We start from the raw sequence: 17,117 nt of genomic DNA on the forward strand, positions 1-17,117 counted from the left end.
AAAAATTTGACAATTTGTTTTAAATTATTATTATATTATTGAAATTGTATTGTATTACCCATTTATGGTGAATATTTTTTAAAAATTTGACAATTTGTTTTAGGCCTGCATGTACAACCTTACAAATCAATTTTATTATAGTTATTTTGGTTATTTTTTCCGTGGTTATTTTTTCACGGGGTTATTTTTTCGGGGGTTTTTTTTTCGGGGTTATTTTTTCCGGGGTTATTTTTTCTGGGGTTATTTATTAGGCATATCATTGGTCGGCTATGATATATTTTGCCGATAATTATTTTAGCACCCTCTGAGAAGTATAGGTCCACTTGCGCCTAAGAATATACGAGTAATGTACGTGGTAAAATAAATATTTCTGTTTAAAAAACTATTACATCTAAAACGTGATACTCAGAAATGTGCTATAATTTGTATAATTTTTAAAACATAATATTTGGGTAGATACATAGATACCACACATCACCATTCCCTGTGTAGGTAGACAACCGCAGATCGATCAGAAATAACGCAATAATTATTAATCAGTGACTATAATTGTCTACCAGATATTTTAGGGGTATTGACTGTTTTGTATATTTTGGTCATAATATTTTTCATAGAAGCAGGTTTCACCCACATAGGTAGGTATCTGCTATTAATAAATTACTTACGATTCCATTATTCGTAAATTTTTAAGTGTGCACGTAGGTATGTCCTATTATACACCTATAAACATTTTAATGTGTTATTAAAAATATGCATAAAAAATGAAATTCATATACACGATAAAAATGTAGATGACTGAAGTTTTCGTCGACGATAGACGAGTAGATATTTGCATCTATAGATAAGTCTTAACGTCGATTGAAGATAAGTGATCTGAATTTTCAGGAGCAAACAAAAAAAAATGGTATACGCAACGGCATCTACATGACAATTGTTGCACGTAAAGTCTTGACGCATGCTGCATACTCCTATGACGTTATGTGCTAACGAAAACTGGGTGTTATAAATTATTAATTTTAGTTGGTAGGTATTTACCAACAATACCAATTGCCAACATTGGGACGTATCTATTTTTGCGGCACATTACCAATTACCATTTGTTTGTACATGGTAAGTTTTCAGAAATTTAGTGTTATGGGTAAACTATGGACAACAACTGACATCTAGCGGCCATTAATGCAGTTAAGTCGTTTATTTCAATCAAAATGTATAATATTCTAATATTGTGTGTATTAAATATTAATATGTTAGTAAATAGTATTATGGTATTTTTTGTGTAATGCCAAAATTATAAATTTTTTTTTTTTATTGAATTAAGCCTCAGCAACTATGGCTATTGGCAACAAAGAGTTATATAAATTATTATTAACAAGGTAGATACACATAAATATAACACAACCTGAAAACCTAATTATTATTATTATTATTATTATTATTGTAATATATCCCTATTATGATAATTAATTTAAGAATTTTATAATTGTACTACCTACCACCTATCTTCTACGTCTAGGATATAAATATATTCAACCTTTTTATTTACATAAACACTATTTCCCTAAAAAAAGTTTTTTCATTAAATATTTTACATTTTTGTTGTTTTTCTCATTGTGGGTCAAAAACGGAACTATTATTGAAATTATACATTTAAGTACACAAACAGTTGTAGGGAATATTTATGAGTACTAAACTTATACAATTATTATGATTAGATTGCAATTTCTTCAATTAATTGTAGGTTTGGATTTCCAAACCCAAAAAGTGATTTTTGATAAATGGATTTCATTATGTAAATAAAATTTCACATATTATGCTAACCAGTGAAATTCATTTCAAATCTAGTGACATTGTATTAAATTATAGGCTTTTATTTTTATTTTTTAATTTATTGGTTTAATAGATTACAACTTATTTTGTTTCTTCAATTAAAATAAAATAATTTCACACTTGAACATAACACAAATAGATGGTCCAATGTGTATGTCTGTAGTCCCAAGCTGGTCGCTAATTTTTCACTGATAACGACTTAGACTTGAGCCAAGTAATGTATATACATCCATGAAGTCTTGTTTGTTATATAATACAATATATTAGGACTTCAGAAGAAAAAACATAAATTTACTTCATGACTTTTCATTGAGTTAACATAATAATATGCTTGTGAATAACCTAAAAATATCCGGTTTAACTATAATACAGCATTTCCCAAACTCTTGTTTGGGCTGGCCCAGTAATTTATATTTTTCACTTTCGTGACCCACCAAAATATCTTACATTTATCATTATGTAATAAAAGACAAAATAAAACACATTTGAATCATCTCTCCCATCTATTCGACTTCTTCTTCATACTTAATAGTTTATATTAAACGAAAATGATAAATAACAAATTTAATATGAGAATTTCATTAAATTCTGAGACCCGGTATTAAATTTTGATGGCCCGGTAGTGGGTCGCGGCCCACTATTTGAGAAACGCTGCTATAATAGGTTGCAAAAAAATGATATCATTTTTTCATCTATCAAATGTTTAGTATACTTGTGAAACATTACAATAATTGTGCAAGCACATAAGTTGTGAAATACTGCTATAATACAGCATACACTGGTTAAACAGTTTAATATTTATGGAAATAATCTGATAATAATAAACTCAAATAAAGTAGATAAAATGTATCAAATTTAATTATAATTTGTTTAATAAATATGTTTTGTTTTAACAAATTTAATATTTAGTATAAAAAGAAATATACATACAAACATATGATGCATATTTATAAATATTAATATTTAATACTTAAAAATAGTATTAATATTTGTATATACAATTGAAAATTAATGGAATTATAGGAAAAAATTCTTTTAAACAGTCTTATATTGACATTCAGAATGTGTTGGTTTGAAAGTAGCTTTTAAGCAATAAGTCTTTAGATTTAACAATGGCCACGGTCTTCAACTCGCTGTCTCGGAGCGGCTTTGATGATGCAATCAACACGAAGAATCATTTCAGCAGCTTCTGCAGCAGATACAAGTACTTGCCTTTTAACAACAAAAGATTCAGTGATTCCAGTCGACCGCATACATTCCAAACAACCATTTTCCATATCTTTAAGAAAAAATTGATAACATAAACATTGTGTCTAATAAAATTTACTAAATGTTTACTGACCTAGACCAATAGTATTATTTCCTAGGGCATGAGCAGCTCTTAATCCACTTATTAATTCTGCTGAATCCAAACCAGCATTGTCAGCTATAGCGATGGGAAGAGATTGTAGTGCTCTAGAAAATGCTTCCATGGCTACAGCTTCTTTGCCTGGAGTTTTTGCTGCTTCAGCACTTACAGCGTTTGCCATCAACATTTCACTACAACCACCCCCATTCACAATACTTGGCTCACGAACAGTTGATGATAATACACATAAGGCGTCATGTAAAGAACGATCAGCTTCATCAATAATCTGTTCAGTAGCTCCACGAATAACAATAGTACAAGCTTCACCAAGAGCCACACCAGAAAAACGCAATAAAGTGTTTTCACCAATCATTATTTCTTCAATAAGTTCGCACGTGCCCAACTTGGCAATCGCAGGTGAATCAAAGGTTGATAGAATTTCACCACCAGTGACCAGTGCTAAACGTTCAATACCATCAAAATCAGCATGCTCAATAGCCATTATACCAGCATCAGCAAAAAGTTGTTCTGGATAATTGTAGATCAATTGCCTGAAATAGTAAAATATTATTTTAATATTTTTAATCGTGGCCAAAAGCATCACTAAGAGTATCAAGGAGCAAATTGTCTACTCTACATATATATTTGGGGTAACAAGAATACTGTTTTGCTGCCACAAAATTATACTTCACTTTTACTATTTGAGTTTTAACAAAATGATAAGTTATATAGTAGCAAGCTGTACTTTTTAGTATGAAGTAATATCATGGACAAAGATATTTTGAAGATTCAAATTACATATACTATATTTTAAGACCGAGGAGATACAAAAAAATGTATTCTGTGATATACATAGAACCTTTTTTATTAAAACAAATTATAAAAAAGCCTCATTTTAAATTCAAACTATAAATCCAATTACAAAAATACTGTGGTATTATTGTAATATATATTATTATTATCATATCATTGACATCTTTTATTGTTGATAAAGTTTTTAAATACTAACCAACATTTGAATAACACAACAATAGAACCTTTTTATGCTATTACATATCTATCAAACTAAAAATATAATCATGATTAATAATTTACTTATGACATAGAATCTTTTCATTTTGTACATCTCACTAATAATTATTGCACGTAGACAAACTGTTGTATTCAAAAGATACATAGTTGAAAACTAAACAAATATATGTAAAAATTGTTTTTGAAAAAAGTGGACATAGAAGTAAAGAAACTTATCATTCTTAGTTTTAATGATTTGTGTTGTTTAATAAGTTTTATCAGTCTGAATTGTGGTTTGACTCTCTGAATTGAAAGTTTTTAAAACTATATTGAACATTCATATTTAACGTTTTTCTTAAAAAAACAAGCTGCTCAATTCAAGTTATTTTATTTCCTAAGTGCTTAACAATTCTTTTTTTAAGAATATAGGTAAAATAACAAAATTAAAACAAATATTTGCAACAATGGGACTAACAATCAACGACTGTTTTAGTGAGACTAATTTTGTTCTGACAAAAAACATTGAATTCATTTGAAATAATTATTAAAGATGTACATACTATGTTTTATTTGCTAATGTTCATTTTATTAAATTGTGTAAAAAAATAAATAATATAAGTAGGTTCCCAAGTTTAGTTAAAATTATAAATGCACTAAATATATAGAAAATATATTTATGTTATAAAAAATAATGATACACATTTTTTCTCATTAAAATTATATGCTATAAGGGCGAAGAAAAAAAATTGATTGTATTTTAATAACAAATAAATCCAAGAAGAAACTATTCATAAATTACTTTGTGAACTTCATATTACCTATTTATAAACACGTTACATTCATGGGCAAGGATTTTGTTAACTTTATCTTTCATTTTTTCTTTTTCTGCTAATTCAAGTTCTGCAACCTTTGCCATGGAATCAACTTTTATCCGAGACCCAAACACTTTTATTTTGTCAGTATCCATTGGTGTATTTGCTATTAATATACGAGCATTTTCTAAACGTTTTGGTTGAAATTGGCCAATCTTCTTGTCAAGAAGAAAACCTATTTGAAAAAAAAATAAAAGGCAATTATCAATTTAAATATAATTTTTTTTTTAAATTCTTATTATTTTTAAAATATGTTTTACCTTCATCCAAGAATGAATCTTCCAAACAACCACCCTTTAACTTTATAATTTGTATAGCTGATAAGTTGCCAGATCCTTTTAAACGCAAGATTGCATCTACCGATAGTTTGGCAAAATGTTCTTTATGTTGAGACAAGATCTTAGAACTTAATGTTGTACGAGCAATATTTAATAAATCTTCGCGAAATTCAGCTTCATCTTTGCTATGATTTAATGCAGCCACTTTTAAAGCTTCATGTGCTATCTGTGTTGCTTTTCTCCAACCAGCAATAATGATCTGTGGATGAATTTTTTGATCAACTAATTTTTCAGCTTCGCGTAACAATTCTGCAGCTATATAATTTTTTAAAACAAGATTAAATATTAAGTATCCATCTTTATTATTATAAAAACCTAATATAACAATTAATATAAATTAATACTCAATATAATATAACAAAACAACATAGGTAATTAATTATTTTATTAAGTAGTGTCAATTATTACACATGACTATTCAAATAATAGTTTAATATATGTATAATATATACCTATTTTACCATGTAAATTATTAACATAAACAGAAGCAAAATGAGGGTAAGTAATATTTTGGTATTTAATGCTTTCACTGCAGTATGTGCATAAACAATCCAGCTGTTGCCATAGATTTATGCAAGTGTATGCAGGACGTCTGTACGCAGATGCAGATGTCATATGGATATCAGTAAAATATTTTATGTTTGTTTAGAATGTAATAAATATCTTTCCACCAAAAATTGTGTTAACCTCCAGTTTGACCTTTAAAGAACGAGTGTGCTAGAGTATAAATATCATAGACATATAATATCATAGATTATATTGACATAATATGATAAACGTATGCTACCATACATCACCGTAAGGAAGAGTTCTGGCCAGGTTGAATTTTAGATAATCAATAACTAAGGAGCATAAAAAATGTGGATATAAACATTCAGCAAAATTTAATGAACGTATCTAAGATTTTTTTTAGAGTTACATCAAAAATTGATTTCGTCAAAAACCGAGTTTCAATAAAAATTCCCATTTTTCCTTAAATTTTTATTTTCCAGCCGCTTCTAAAAACTATTGGAAATTTACTGAGCCAAAAGGTGATGACAGAGACAAAAATCGAAAATAAAAATGAAAGTTAAAATACATTTTTGATATCAATTTTAAAATATTTTTAAACTTTAGTTGCATACCTAATTATACTTAATACCTACCTACAACTAAATACAGATAAATAATAAAAGTTTACCTAACACAGTGACAGATGTAGTACCATCACCAACTTCACCATCTTGAACCATTGACATGTCAACTAATATTTTAGCTGCTGGATTATCCACTCCAATATTTTTTAATATAGTTGCACCATCATTAGTCACTTCGACTTTGGAATCCATACCTCCACGACCTACAGAAATTAGTATCTTGTCCATACCTTTTGGACCCAGTGTGCTTTTGACCAAATCACCAATGGCAATAGCACCAATGAAACTAGACAGGCGTGCATTTTCCCCTCGGTCTTCTTCAGCTTGGTGTTTCAAAATGCGTACGGGATTTAACGAAACCTGTAAACAGTGAAATCGCCGAAACAAACATAACCAATTAATTTGGAAACATCACAAATATTACGATAAATAATTCGGAATATCTTCCGCCAAAGTCAGGCGGCTAGTTCTCACACAATATTATATTTTCATTTAGCTTACCATTTTTGTATTTAATTTATTATGTCCTGTGCATCAATAACGAAAACAAAATGAATGCAAATCCGAAAGTGAAACACAACAAAAGAATAGTGTGATCTACGGAACAACGGAATTGCAAAACGAAAATATTATACAATCGTCAATCGTTCAATCGCTCAAATCGCTGTCCAGTCCATCAACACAACAAAATACGAAAATACAAGCCGACAAAAAATCAGTACAAACAGTACAATTCAAAATCCAGAAAATTGATGTAGGCTGTAGTTGTGGTATTCCGTAAGTGCTTATCGTTTATTGTTGATAAGATATACGATTGTGTTATCAATTTATCATATTGTCTGGTTATCATCAATAACATCCCGCCGTTTCCCGAGTTCGGAGCTTTGTAACTCACCGTTCTAAAGTAAATAATTTAAAAGTTAAATATTTCAAATGTATTATTTTTATGAGTTATTATAACAACTATAAAACGAAATAGTAACAGTGCTATTCGCAATATGCACCATACAGCAAGATTTTTTTGTATTTTGTATACAACTACTTAATCTAAAGGTCAAAAGACTGCGAATATTTGATAATATGGAGATTCAAAGTATTATCGATTTGATGTTCAAAATTACCTCAAACAATTGTTCTGGTGAGATTTGAATGTAAAATATTCTTAGTTGATTTATGATAAATTTAATAATAATATCACACTTCTACATCAGTAAGTATGTACCTTGTATATTATGCTAGTGATATTATAAAACCAAAGTAAATCACTAATTAATTACTTAAACTTAATTCAAAATAAATAGACAATTTTTAATCGCTGTAGACGTATTTTTAAACGGTTGATGGTTCAGAAAGATATGCTAGACTAATGTGGTTAGAGGTGTAGTGGTTAGGATGGTTTGAAATTAACAACACTCTTGTCTCTTGAAGACGAAACAACACTTAATTGAAATATACAAATATATATATACTTTCGTACAAATGTTGCGTTTGTTATGTCAACAATGATCCAGCAAAAACAGTCGTCTCCTACCACTGTGGACCTGGCCTAGAACGGTTGTTGTCGCTCTCTGGATGCCCTTCGATATGGACTCCACAATTGTTGAGATAATGACTGCGAAAGAGGAGTTAGTTTACTTATCATTGCAGATTTATCTAATCATGTAATACAATAATAATGTAATAATTCTAACCATAGGTAATTAGTTAAAATATTAAAATAATTTATTACTTTATAAAAAACTAAATTTTGATAAAAAGTTTTAAATAAATGAGGATTTTAATTTTTATCAATATTTTTTATAAAGTATGACATTACTACTTTAATTTCGATTGTATGTGTAAGATAAAAACATAGTTTTACTATTAATCGCTCTTAAATCATGTTATTTTATTAATTTTATTATTTGGTAGAAAACTACTTTATCAGTAGACCTATTTTTTGGAATCTACATATTTTATCGAGTCAAGAAAGATGATGCAACCAGAAGTAGATTTTATTTTATTTAATACTATCAAATAATTACTATCATTGTTAATGGCGCATGCCTATTAATAATGAATAGGTTCATTATGTATAAGGTCTTTATATACCTACTTGGTTACTGTAAGAATGTAAATGATGAAGTACTTAGTATAATATATTATTAAGTGTATAAATAAATAGGAATATTATATTATTATTTTATTTATAGTCTGTAAATATTTTAGGTGAAACATTTTATGATAGCAACTTAAAAAGTGTTTTGGATCTTAATACATCTGAATATTCCAGTGGATACAAAAATCAAAGTCTTAGGTAATGTGCTTATTTTATTTTCAATTTAATATAATATGATGGGACATTATTATTTTCAGATTTCCTTATGTTAAGAAGACAATTGAACTATTGTCTTGTTTAAAAGAATGTCTGTTAAAGCATTCTGATTATTCTACCGATATAATTTTAAGTGCAATACATTGTGCTACAGTATCAAGGTGCATACATTCTGTTGTTACTCATGGTTTTATCCCATACCTTATACCAAGAATATGGAAATCATTTGAGAATAACCAAAAATGTGAATATATGACCGAAAAAATTTCATCTGATACAGTAATGACCATTATTTAATATTATCTATTATGTATTGAAATTATAAAGTTACAAATTGAACAGTTTAAAAATACTATGTACCTAATATATTTATTTACTAGAGATTAACAGTTTAATTTTTTCAGAAACCATTTTAACCATAGCAATATTTAAAAAAAATGTTTGATTCCGTTTTTAAAACTACAATTAAAACAATTAAAAATATTTTACTCCTATAAATCAATCATTTCATGAAATTATATCTCCAATTTGACATCATGTAATTTTGTTCACTTTGTGAAATAAAACATTTGCACACATAATTATTATGATTGTTATTTATAATAATAATAATAATAATTTATTGCATTTAAAGAAATACTCAAATTCAATTTAAAGAATATTGTACAACTAAAATATAAAATTTAATTTAATTACACAAATGATAAATGATTGTCTCCAAAAGCCTAGGCTTGTGGAGGAGACAACAGTTCTTATTTGAGAGGTAATATTATACAAATAAAGAATAATTACATTGGTTCATCCTTATTATCAAATAACTTAATAGTAATGAATATAATAATACTCAATAATATTAGATAAAACTGGAAAATGTTGAAATATAATGTAATAATTGATATATACTATGTAGGTATTTACAAACAAATTTTTATCTTGTACTTAATGTATTTTTTATATTGATCATAGTTATTAAAAAGTTTGGTACACGTGTCGTATGCTATCTACCCGCGTATGCTATCTACAAAAAATTAATACTTGTGTCGTATGCTATCTACGCGAAAAAATGTAAAAAAATGTCACCTAACCTAAATAATTTTATTAGAGTTTGTAGTTTTACATTGTCATTGAAATTATAAAAATGTATCTTTTATGTCTCTCAAAAAACTTTCGAACGTATTGATTGGATTGACTGAACGCCACCATTCTTCCTGTAATTCCCTATTTTGACACACATATCCCATAATATTATCAAAGACATTTGCATGTTTTAGAAAAATATGATCAATACAAGATGAGGACCCATTTATAAGATTTACTCTAGTATCTTCATTTATACAAGATTTAAATCTATAATAACTCAACATATTTAAGTACCTTACAGTACTTACGTCTATTTTATTTAAATCAATATTGATATCACCACAGAATATGTACTACATGTCATATTTAATACCATACAAGATTTTATAATTATGTAAATTTAAGTTGTATTTATTTAAAAATAAGTATGGTAAGTTTTACATAGTAATATTTAATATTTTAAGGTGTATTAAATAAAAAAATGCTTAGGTATAAAATAGGGTAAAATAAGTTTTTATAAGTATTCAAGAATAAATCAAAAATTGTCATAACTCATTCTTCTGCTTAAATAAATAAATATAAAGACAAATTAGGTACTATATCCGAGTGGCAAAGCGTCATAGGGGACAATGAGACAACAACTACCTTCTTAGAAATTAGAACATGGGACGAATAAACAATAATTTTATTTTATAAAATATTTAGAAATTTAAATTTATATTTTATATTATAAAATGTATGATGTATGTTTCAATATTTGTTAAAATTTGTTTTTTGTAATACGGTTTTAGAATTATAAAAAACAGATTAGATGCTCACGATATCGCGTGTGTACGAGCTGGCGATGTGGGCCATTTCAAAATGTATGGTATTATATCAAATAAACACTGTGACACAACGTCTCTCAAACACGGGTGCACGAATACAGGGGTAATTTTAATGTGAGTGGCTAGTACTATTTACTCCAGACTTATAAATGCTATATTTTTTTAGTTTTGAAAGATAAGATAGAAAATTACCTATGATCAAATTTAATCGTACAATTATTAACTTTTCTTTTGTTGGTTTTTTTACTATGTTTGAATTTATAATGGAGTTATGAGCATTTTTAAATATGGTATTAAACATGTCATAAATAAATAACAGTCGTGTATGCTTAAAATAAATAATAATAATTGTATGTGGTAAATACTAAATGTTTTATTGACTATGCAAAAAAACACTACGGAAACAAATTACATGATGTCGAATAAGTGAAGTGACAAGCTCATGAAAAATCATAATTTTGTTAAGTATTTTTAAGTGTAGAAAAGCTGTTTCTATTTCATGAAATAGATCATTTTTTATGAAAAGATCGATTTCACAAAGTATCAATGGAATTTAGATTTTGTACTTTTACTAGGCAGAAATCATTTTAGATAATAGCATAATGAATAAAATAATTTTTTTTTATTTCAATAAATGTTAGGTATGCTTAAAATAATATTTAACAACAATTATTATTTTCAAACAGTTTATTGGATGTTTTTTTCAGGCATATGAGGAATTAAAATTTAATGTGAATTCATTTTTTGATTTGATAAAAGAGCCTACATTAAAAAGACTCATATTAGTGAAACATACAAATGTTTTATTAGCGGGAATATGCCAGCTATGTTTGTTACCCATTGCAAAACCTGGTACAGAAATTGCAACAGAAAGTGCTATAGATCAATTAAAATATGAGCAATTGATAAATGAACAGAAAACATTTAAAAACATTCTCAAAAACCTCATTTTGATAAATAGAGATCCTTTATTCATTCGAGAAATAATATTCGTTCTTGGTCATAAGGTATGTATTATAAAGAAAATAAAAAAAATTATTTTATATATTAACATTTTACCTAACCTTACATTAGACGTTTTTGTACTGAATTATTATTAAACCAGAAAGCATTATTTTCATAATCTTATAGTCAAAATAGTAGTTAAGAATAGTAATAATTTGGGCTGGGATTTTGATGCAGTCATTTTTTCTGTTGATTAAAAGTATAGCTGTAAGAAGATAATTTATTTTAACGTAATTTTTATTTTGCAGTTTTTGACAAATTTCTTTCTGAACTACAGTAGAACTCTGATTATGCGAACGCCAATTAACCGGACAAAAAAAATATTGGTCTTTTAATAACTCGTTATTCTTAATCGCATTTTGCCGTTTTGTTTTCAGTTAAATATAATAGTAAAATGATTTGTTTATAGTTAGACATTTTATATTATATTGCATTCATAAATAATAAATACATACAATATATTCATACAATTACAATAAAACTTTTGGTACATCATTGCCTATAATCCGAATATTTGCTTATCCAGACCACCCTTGACATTAATTAGTCGGGATAAACAGAATTCTACTGTATTTTTTTTTTCATAAATGTCAACCTGCTTGAAAATTAAAAATAAGTTTCCTCCCATTATGTTGCTATTATAATACCAGTTCAAAAATATTAAAGATATCTCTGTTAAGAATTGTAAATTTAAAAAAAAGGTTTCTCATAAGTAGTAACCAAAATATCTAAAAAAATATATAAAAACACAGTTATTTATATATAGACTTCTTAATATAAAAATTTGGATGAAATAAGATTCTTTAATGAAGAATAACAATTCTAGTTATTTTGTTGTAAATTAAAAATATTATTTGTGAGTACTTGAAACTTTTAAAGTATATTATTATATTTTATACGCTCAATGACATTTTAAAATGCGATATTTTTGGCAAAAATTAAATCAAACTATTGCATTACTAATAAGTAATAATACAATAAATGACTTGACGCATGGCTTAAATATACAAGGTTATTGCAATAGTACCTCCACTATATCATTTTATCACGTTAAGGAATTAAAATGGCAGCGTAAGGGGACGACGTATACTGGCTATATTATGATATTATATGCTATGATATGGACCGTACCCTTACGCTGCCATTTTATTTTTATTTGATAACAATTTGGTTATGTGCAATAACCTTGTATATTTAAGCCATGACTTGACGGCAGTAATTCAGTAATATGATAAATATAGTAATTAGTCACTAATTACTTAGTATTATAAATTTACAGACTTTCTTCGCTCAGAATGATTTTTTATTTACAATGATTTTATAGCATTGAATTGATATTTAACACATTCATTACAGTTACTCTTCTAGACACTTACAACTGTACGTTTAACTGTCTTATAGGTACCTACAGACATCATACACGACCATGTATACTCTATATATTATATACAAGGTGATCATGTTTGCCCCAATTATATTCTTTATTATCATTTATTTAAATTCCAATTTTTGTAAATTAAATAGGACCAAATTTTTTTATGTAATTTAAGGAATCTCCTGTACCTATTTTATATTGCAAATTGCTAAAGAGGTACATTTTTTGAAAGTGTTGGTACATATAAATCAATATTTGAACAGATATTTAACAAATGTATTACAGTTACCCCTTTAGACACCTCCTACTATACTAATGAACTATATACCTACTTGCCAACCTTTTTTAAAATTTAATTTGTTTTTTCCAAAATCTTGATCTCTAAAAATAATATTATATATTGTAATTTTTTTAGTTTTTTTTTTTTGTTACAATGTAAGCTGACTATATCTCTGTTCCTGACTGTAAAGAACGTTGTAAATGTGTGTTGCAAGTCAAAATAATTTCTGCTTTCAGAATTGTCAAAAACATATAAAGGTTGGTCTTGGAGAATTATTTTCAGATTTATTGATACAATCTAATGGAATTCAAACATTTTTAAGAGTTGCGTGTGATTTAATTTCTGAAACATCACAAAACTTTAACCAGCATGGTCTTCAAGAATGGTCAAATTTAATCCATAATTATTACATAAAATCAAAAACGAAGTATACTGAATATATTGTACCTCAGGTAAATAACAGTTGAAAATAAGTCTTATATTATACTTTTGGGTCAAGTATAGTGTACTAGGGACATGTTAATGTATTTTATTTAGATGCATTTTAAAAGTAGGTATTTATATTTTACAAGTCAGAATTTTTTATTCAACGTTTAATATTAATAAAATATTTTATTTCTGTAGTATCTTATTCTTATATAATGTATTTAAATATTTTAGATTTGGGAGTTACTAAGATCCAACACAAATTTTCATCAACTCCAATTTCGTAGCATTGCTGTTTATTGCATTCATTTAATGTCTAAAGAAAATTATAATGATTTTCTAGCATTATATATAAGCCCAATTGAACAGTCAATGAAAATAAGTAATATTCAAAATGATGAAAGTATTCTATTGTCAAGATGTATTGAAGATTTACATTCCCTGTTTTATTTATTCAGAAATGAAATTTGGTCTTTAAATCCTAAATTATTGACACATGTTGCTGCAACTATATACAATGTGTATACAGCTGTTGCTAATGGTGTATATTATTTAAAATCTAAACTAGAAGATTTAGTTTTCTTAATATTAATTAATTTTTCTGATTGTAAAGATCATTTAAAGCTGATTATATTTTCTCAATACCAAATTTCTGTAAGTTATGATGATGATAGTGGAAATATACAAATAAAATATATTGAAAAAGAACACCAATTAAATTTAGAAAATCAAGTTGATTTGATTTTAAATTTAATGGACAATCGTGCAGACTCGAAATTGATGAAAACAATGTTTATAACTTTACTTGATATGTACACTGATGTATCATCAAACGACTATTCTATAATGGAAAAACTATTCATTGTTAAAGCTATTCATCACCTAATTGAAAAAGATGATGTACAAAAATCAATATCTACTGATCCAGAAATAGTTTTAAATTTCATTAAGTCAATACTACAAATTATAAGTGAAAATAGTGTAATTGATGTTGAAGTTCTCTCTATCGCTTTGATGGTACTTGGATGCGTATTAGAAAACACCAATAAAATTTGTCAATTTGACGATATCATGGATTACCTCACAAAAATTTTGGAGATTGTAAAGGATGACATGTTTAAAGATTTGATTCTAGAAACCCAAGAGAAAATTAAACAAATTCATAACATATGCTCAAAACAACCAGTGGGTATTCAACGTACAATTGATGATGTGTTATTTGATACCAGGGACCCATTATTACCTTGTAGATCACATGCATTAATAGAGTTAAAAAAATTGATAGAATCCGGAGATAAAATGATTCTTGCTAAGAAAACAGCAATATTAATTGTGATTCAGGTATATATTAGTAAAAGAGAAATAATAATATTAGTATCAGTGTTTTTATTCTAAAATGTAATATTGTATTTAGGAAAATTTAAAGAACTCTGATTCATATTTGTATTTAAGTGCCATATTCACATTATCTTCATTATGTTCTCATTATCCAAACGACATTCTCCCAATACTTTGTGAAGAGTACAGCATGCCAATAAATTACAACCATTCGCCTGAAACAAGATTAAAAATCGGTGAAGTTTTGATGAAAACTGTAAAATCATTAAGTATGTATAACACATAGATGTAAATTAATTGTATATTGTTCAAATTAAAAGTTAAAACTGTAATGACTTAACATTCTAGATGAAACTATTCCTTCGAATAAAAACCGTTTACTTAACACTTTTATGGCTGGCGTCAGAGACAATGACCATTTAGTTAGAGCATCAAGTCTTTCAAATCTCGCTGATATTTGTCGACTTTTGCGTTATAATCTTGGATCGATTGTTGCTGAAATTGTTAACTGTGCGGATTATGTACTGCGATTTGATCCAGCGATTGAACCCCGTAGAGCAGCTGTTTTGTTATTACAAATGATCATTCAAGGAGGAGATTCAGAACTACTTGAAGTGAGCTCACAACAAATCATAATAACTAAAATATATATTAATTGTATTTTGCTATATTGTTGATGAATTACAAAATATTCAAACCAAAGTTTAATCATTTTTACTTATCACTAATGTTTATTCGATATAGATTAGTCATGTACCACTAATGACTCAAAATAATGGTTGAACAGTGTATAAATATTTAACTACAAAATAATTTGTAGATTTTCAATTTTATATATTTTTTTCAAAAACTGATTTTGCTTAAATATTCCCATTTTTTGTTTGTTTTTTAAATTGGTGCTCTTGAAAACTACTTTGAATTTTAAACTTTTACCTCCCGAATACACCAACTTGATTCACTTTCCTACTGGAAAAGATACTGAGGTGGAAAATCGACTTCTTATTTTGATTACACTATACACAGACACAAAAAAATACTCTAAAATCAATACATTCATTGCTTAGATCAGAATTTAAAACAAATGTATGTACTATACCAATGTGTGGCCTTCTGCATACCACTATGTGACTACATACTATAGTAAGGGAACTTCTGGTTAAAACAAGTTTCCCATTTTATTCTTTTGAAAACAAATATTTTATTTTTCCTCAAAATTTTGATTCTTATACTTAAACCATAACTAAAAGATTTTTAAAAATTAACCTTACTAACCTCATTCAATATTCACAGATTTTGGACGACAGTATAAAAGATATCTATCATATGCTCAAGTTCCAATATCAGTGCGACAAAGATGAAACTATCAAATTACACGCTCAAGTGGCAATAGAGAGATTGAATGATATAATGAAGTCATTATTTTTGAACCAAAATTAATAATATGATGTATTTTTACAATAAATTTCATATAATTTGCAGATTGTAATTAATTTTTTTAAATTCTAAAGTGAATGAGGTTCATTTTTTAAATTCAAAATGATTTGTTTGATTTTAGAAACTTCTTTACAGGCAAGATGCAAGTATGCAACTATAACATTTTTATACTTATTAATTTTAATAATAATACATTGTATTAATCATTTTGTTATATTTATCACAAATAATTTTTATGGTATCAGTATTATTTGAAATTTTAAAAATATTTGTCATTGTTGGTTGCAACTGATAATCACCAATTGTCTCTTGTAGAACTGGAAATTAAGCATAATTAATGAAATTTATTTTGTACATTTGTGATATAATTGATTTAAATATAAATTTCATAAGATGTATTGTACATCACCTATCTTATTCAAGAGGACAGACCAAATAATTATAAAAATAGTGGACAATATAACACATATGTTTTGATTTGACCAATAGCCAATTACCACAGCGGT

At 27.0% G+C, this 17,117-nt stretch overlaps 2 protein-coding genes across 3 annotated transcripts; one reads left to right on the plus strand and one right to left on the minus strand.

The window, feature by feature from the left end:
• Positions 1–2,803: 2,803 nt before the first annotated feature.
• LOC111034843 (T-complex protein 1 subunit beta-like) lies at positions 2,804–7,250 on the minus strand. Its single transcript, XM_022316238.1, has 6 exons — positions 7,034–7,250; positions 6,577–6,892; positions 5,319–5,651; positions 5,005–5,233; positions 3,170–3,726; positions 2,804–3,106 (listed from the first exon to the last, which is right to left on the minus strand). Exons 1-6 carry the CDS (start codon positions 7,034–7,036, stop codon positions 2,934–2,936), a joined length of 1,611 nt encoding a protein of 536 aa, XP_022171930.1. The 5' UTR covers positions 7,037–7,250; the 3' UTR covers positions 2,804–2,933.
• A 148-nt stretch (positions 7,251–7,398) lies between these two features.
• LOC111034842 lies at positions 7,399–16,655 on the plus strand. Of its 2 annotated transcripts, none has more exons than XM_022316236.1 (9): positions 7,399–7,670; positions 8,741–8,828; positions 8,888–9,125; positions 11,461–11,760; positions 13,650–13,865; positions 14,074–15,180; positions 15,254–15,446; positions 15,526–15,791; positions 16,468–16,655. In XM_022316236.1, exons 1-9 carry the CDS (start codon positions 7,613–7,615, stop codon positions 16,612–16,614), a joined length of 2,613 nt encoding a protein of 870 aa, XP_022171928.1. In that variant the 5' UTR covers positions 7,399–7,612; the 3' UTR covers positions 16,615–16,655. The 2 variants fall into 2 exon arrangements, with proteins under 2 accessions (XP_022171928.1, XP_022171929.1); XM_022316237.1 differs by having other exon boundaries at positions 7,427–7,742.
• Positions 16,656–17,117: the final 462 nt, after the last annotated feature.

This window comes from Myzus persicae, unplaced genomic scaffold, assembly GCF_001856785.1.
Source record: "Myzus persicae strain clone G006 unplaced genomic scaffold, MPER_G0061.0, whole genome shotgun sequence".
NCBI lineage: Eukaryota > Metazoa > Arthropoda > Insecta > Hemiptera > Aphididae > Myzus > Myzus persicae.

What these genes read in the sequence shown, in the direction of transcription:
- LOC111034843 (XM_022316238.1), bottom strand. An exon ending in TACATCTGTCACTGTGTTAG is followed by an intron (nt 5,652 to 6,576) that starts GTAAACTTTTAT and finishes AAAATTATATAG; the next exon opens with CTGCAGAATTGTTACGCGAA. An exon ending in TGTAACGTGTTTATAAATAG is followed by an intron (nt 3,727 to 5,004) that starts GTAATATGAAGT and finishes TTACTATTTCAG; the next exon opens with GCAATTGATCTACAATTATC.
- LOC111034842 (XM_022316236.1), top strand. Translation starts at nt 7,613, where the DNA reads ATGGAGATTCAAAGTATTATCGATTTGATGTTCAAAATTACCTCAAAC. An exon ending in GAAAACTGTAAAATCATTAA is followed by an intron (nt 15,447 to 15,525) that starts GTATGTATAACA and finishes TTAACATTCTAG; the next exon opens with ATGAAACTATTCCTTCGAAT. An exon ending in GAGATTCAGAACTACTTGAA is followed by an intron (nt 15,792 to 16,467) that starts GTGAGCTCACAA and finishes CAATATTCACAG; the next exon opens with ATTTTGGACGACAGTATAAA.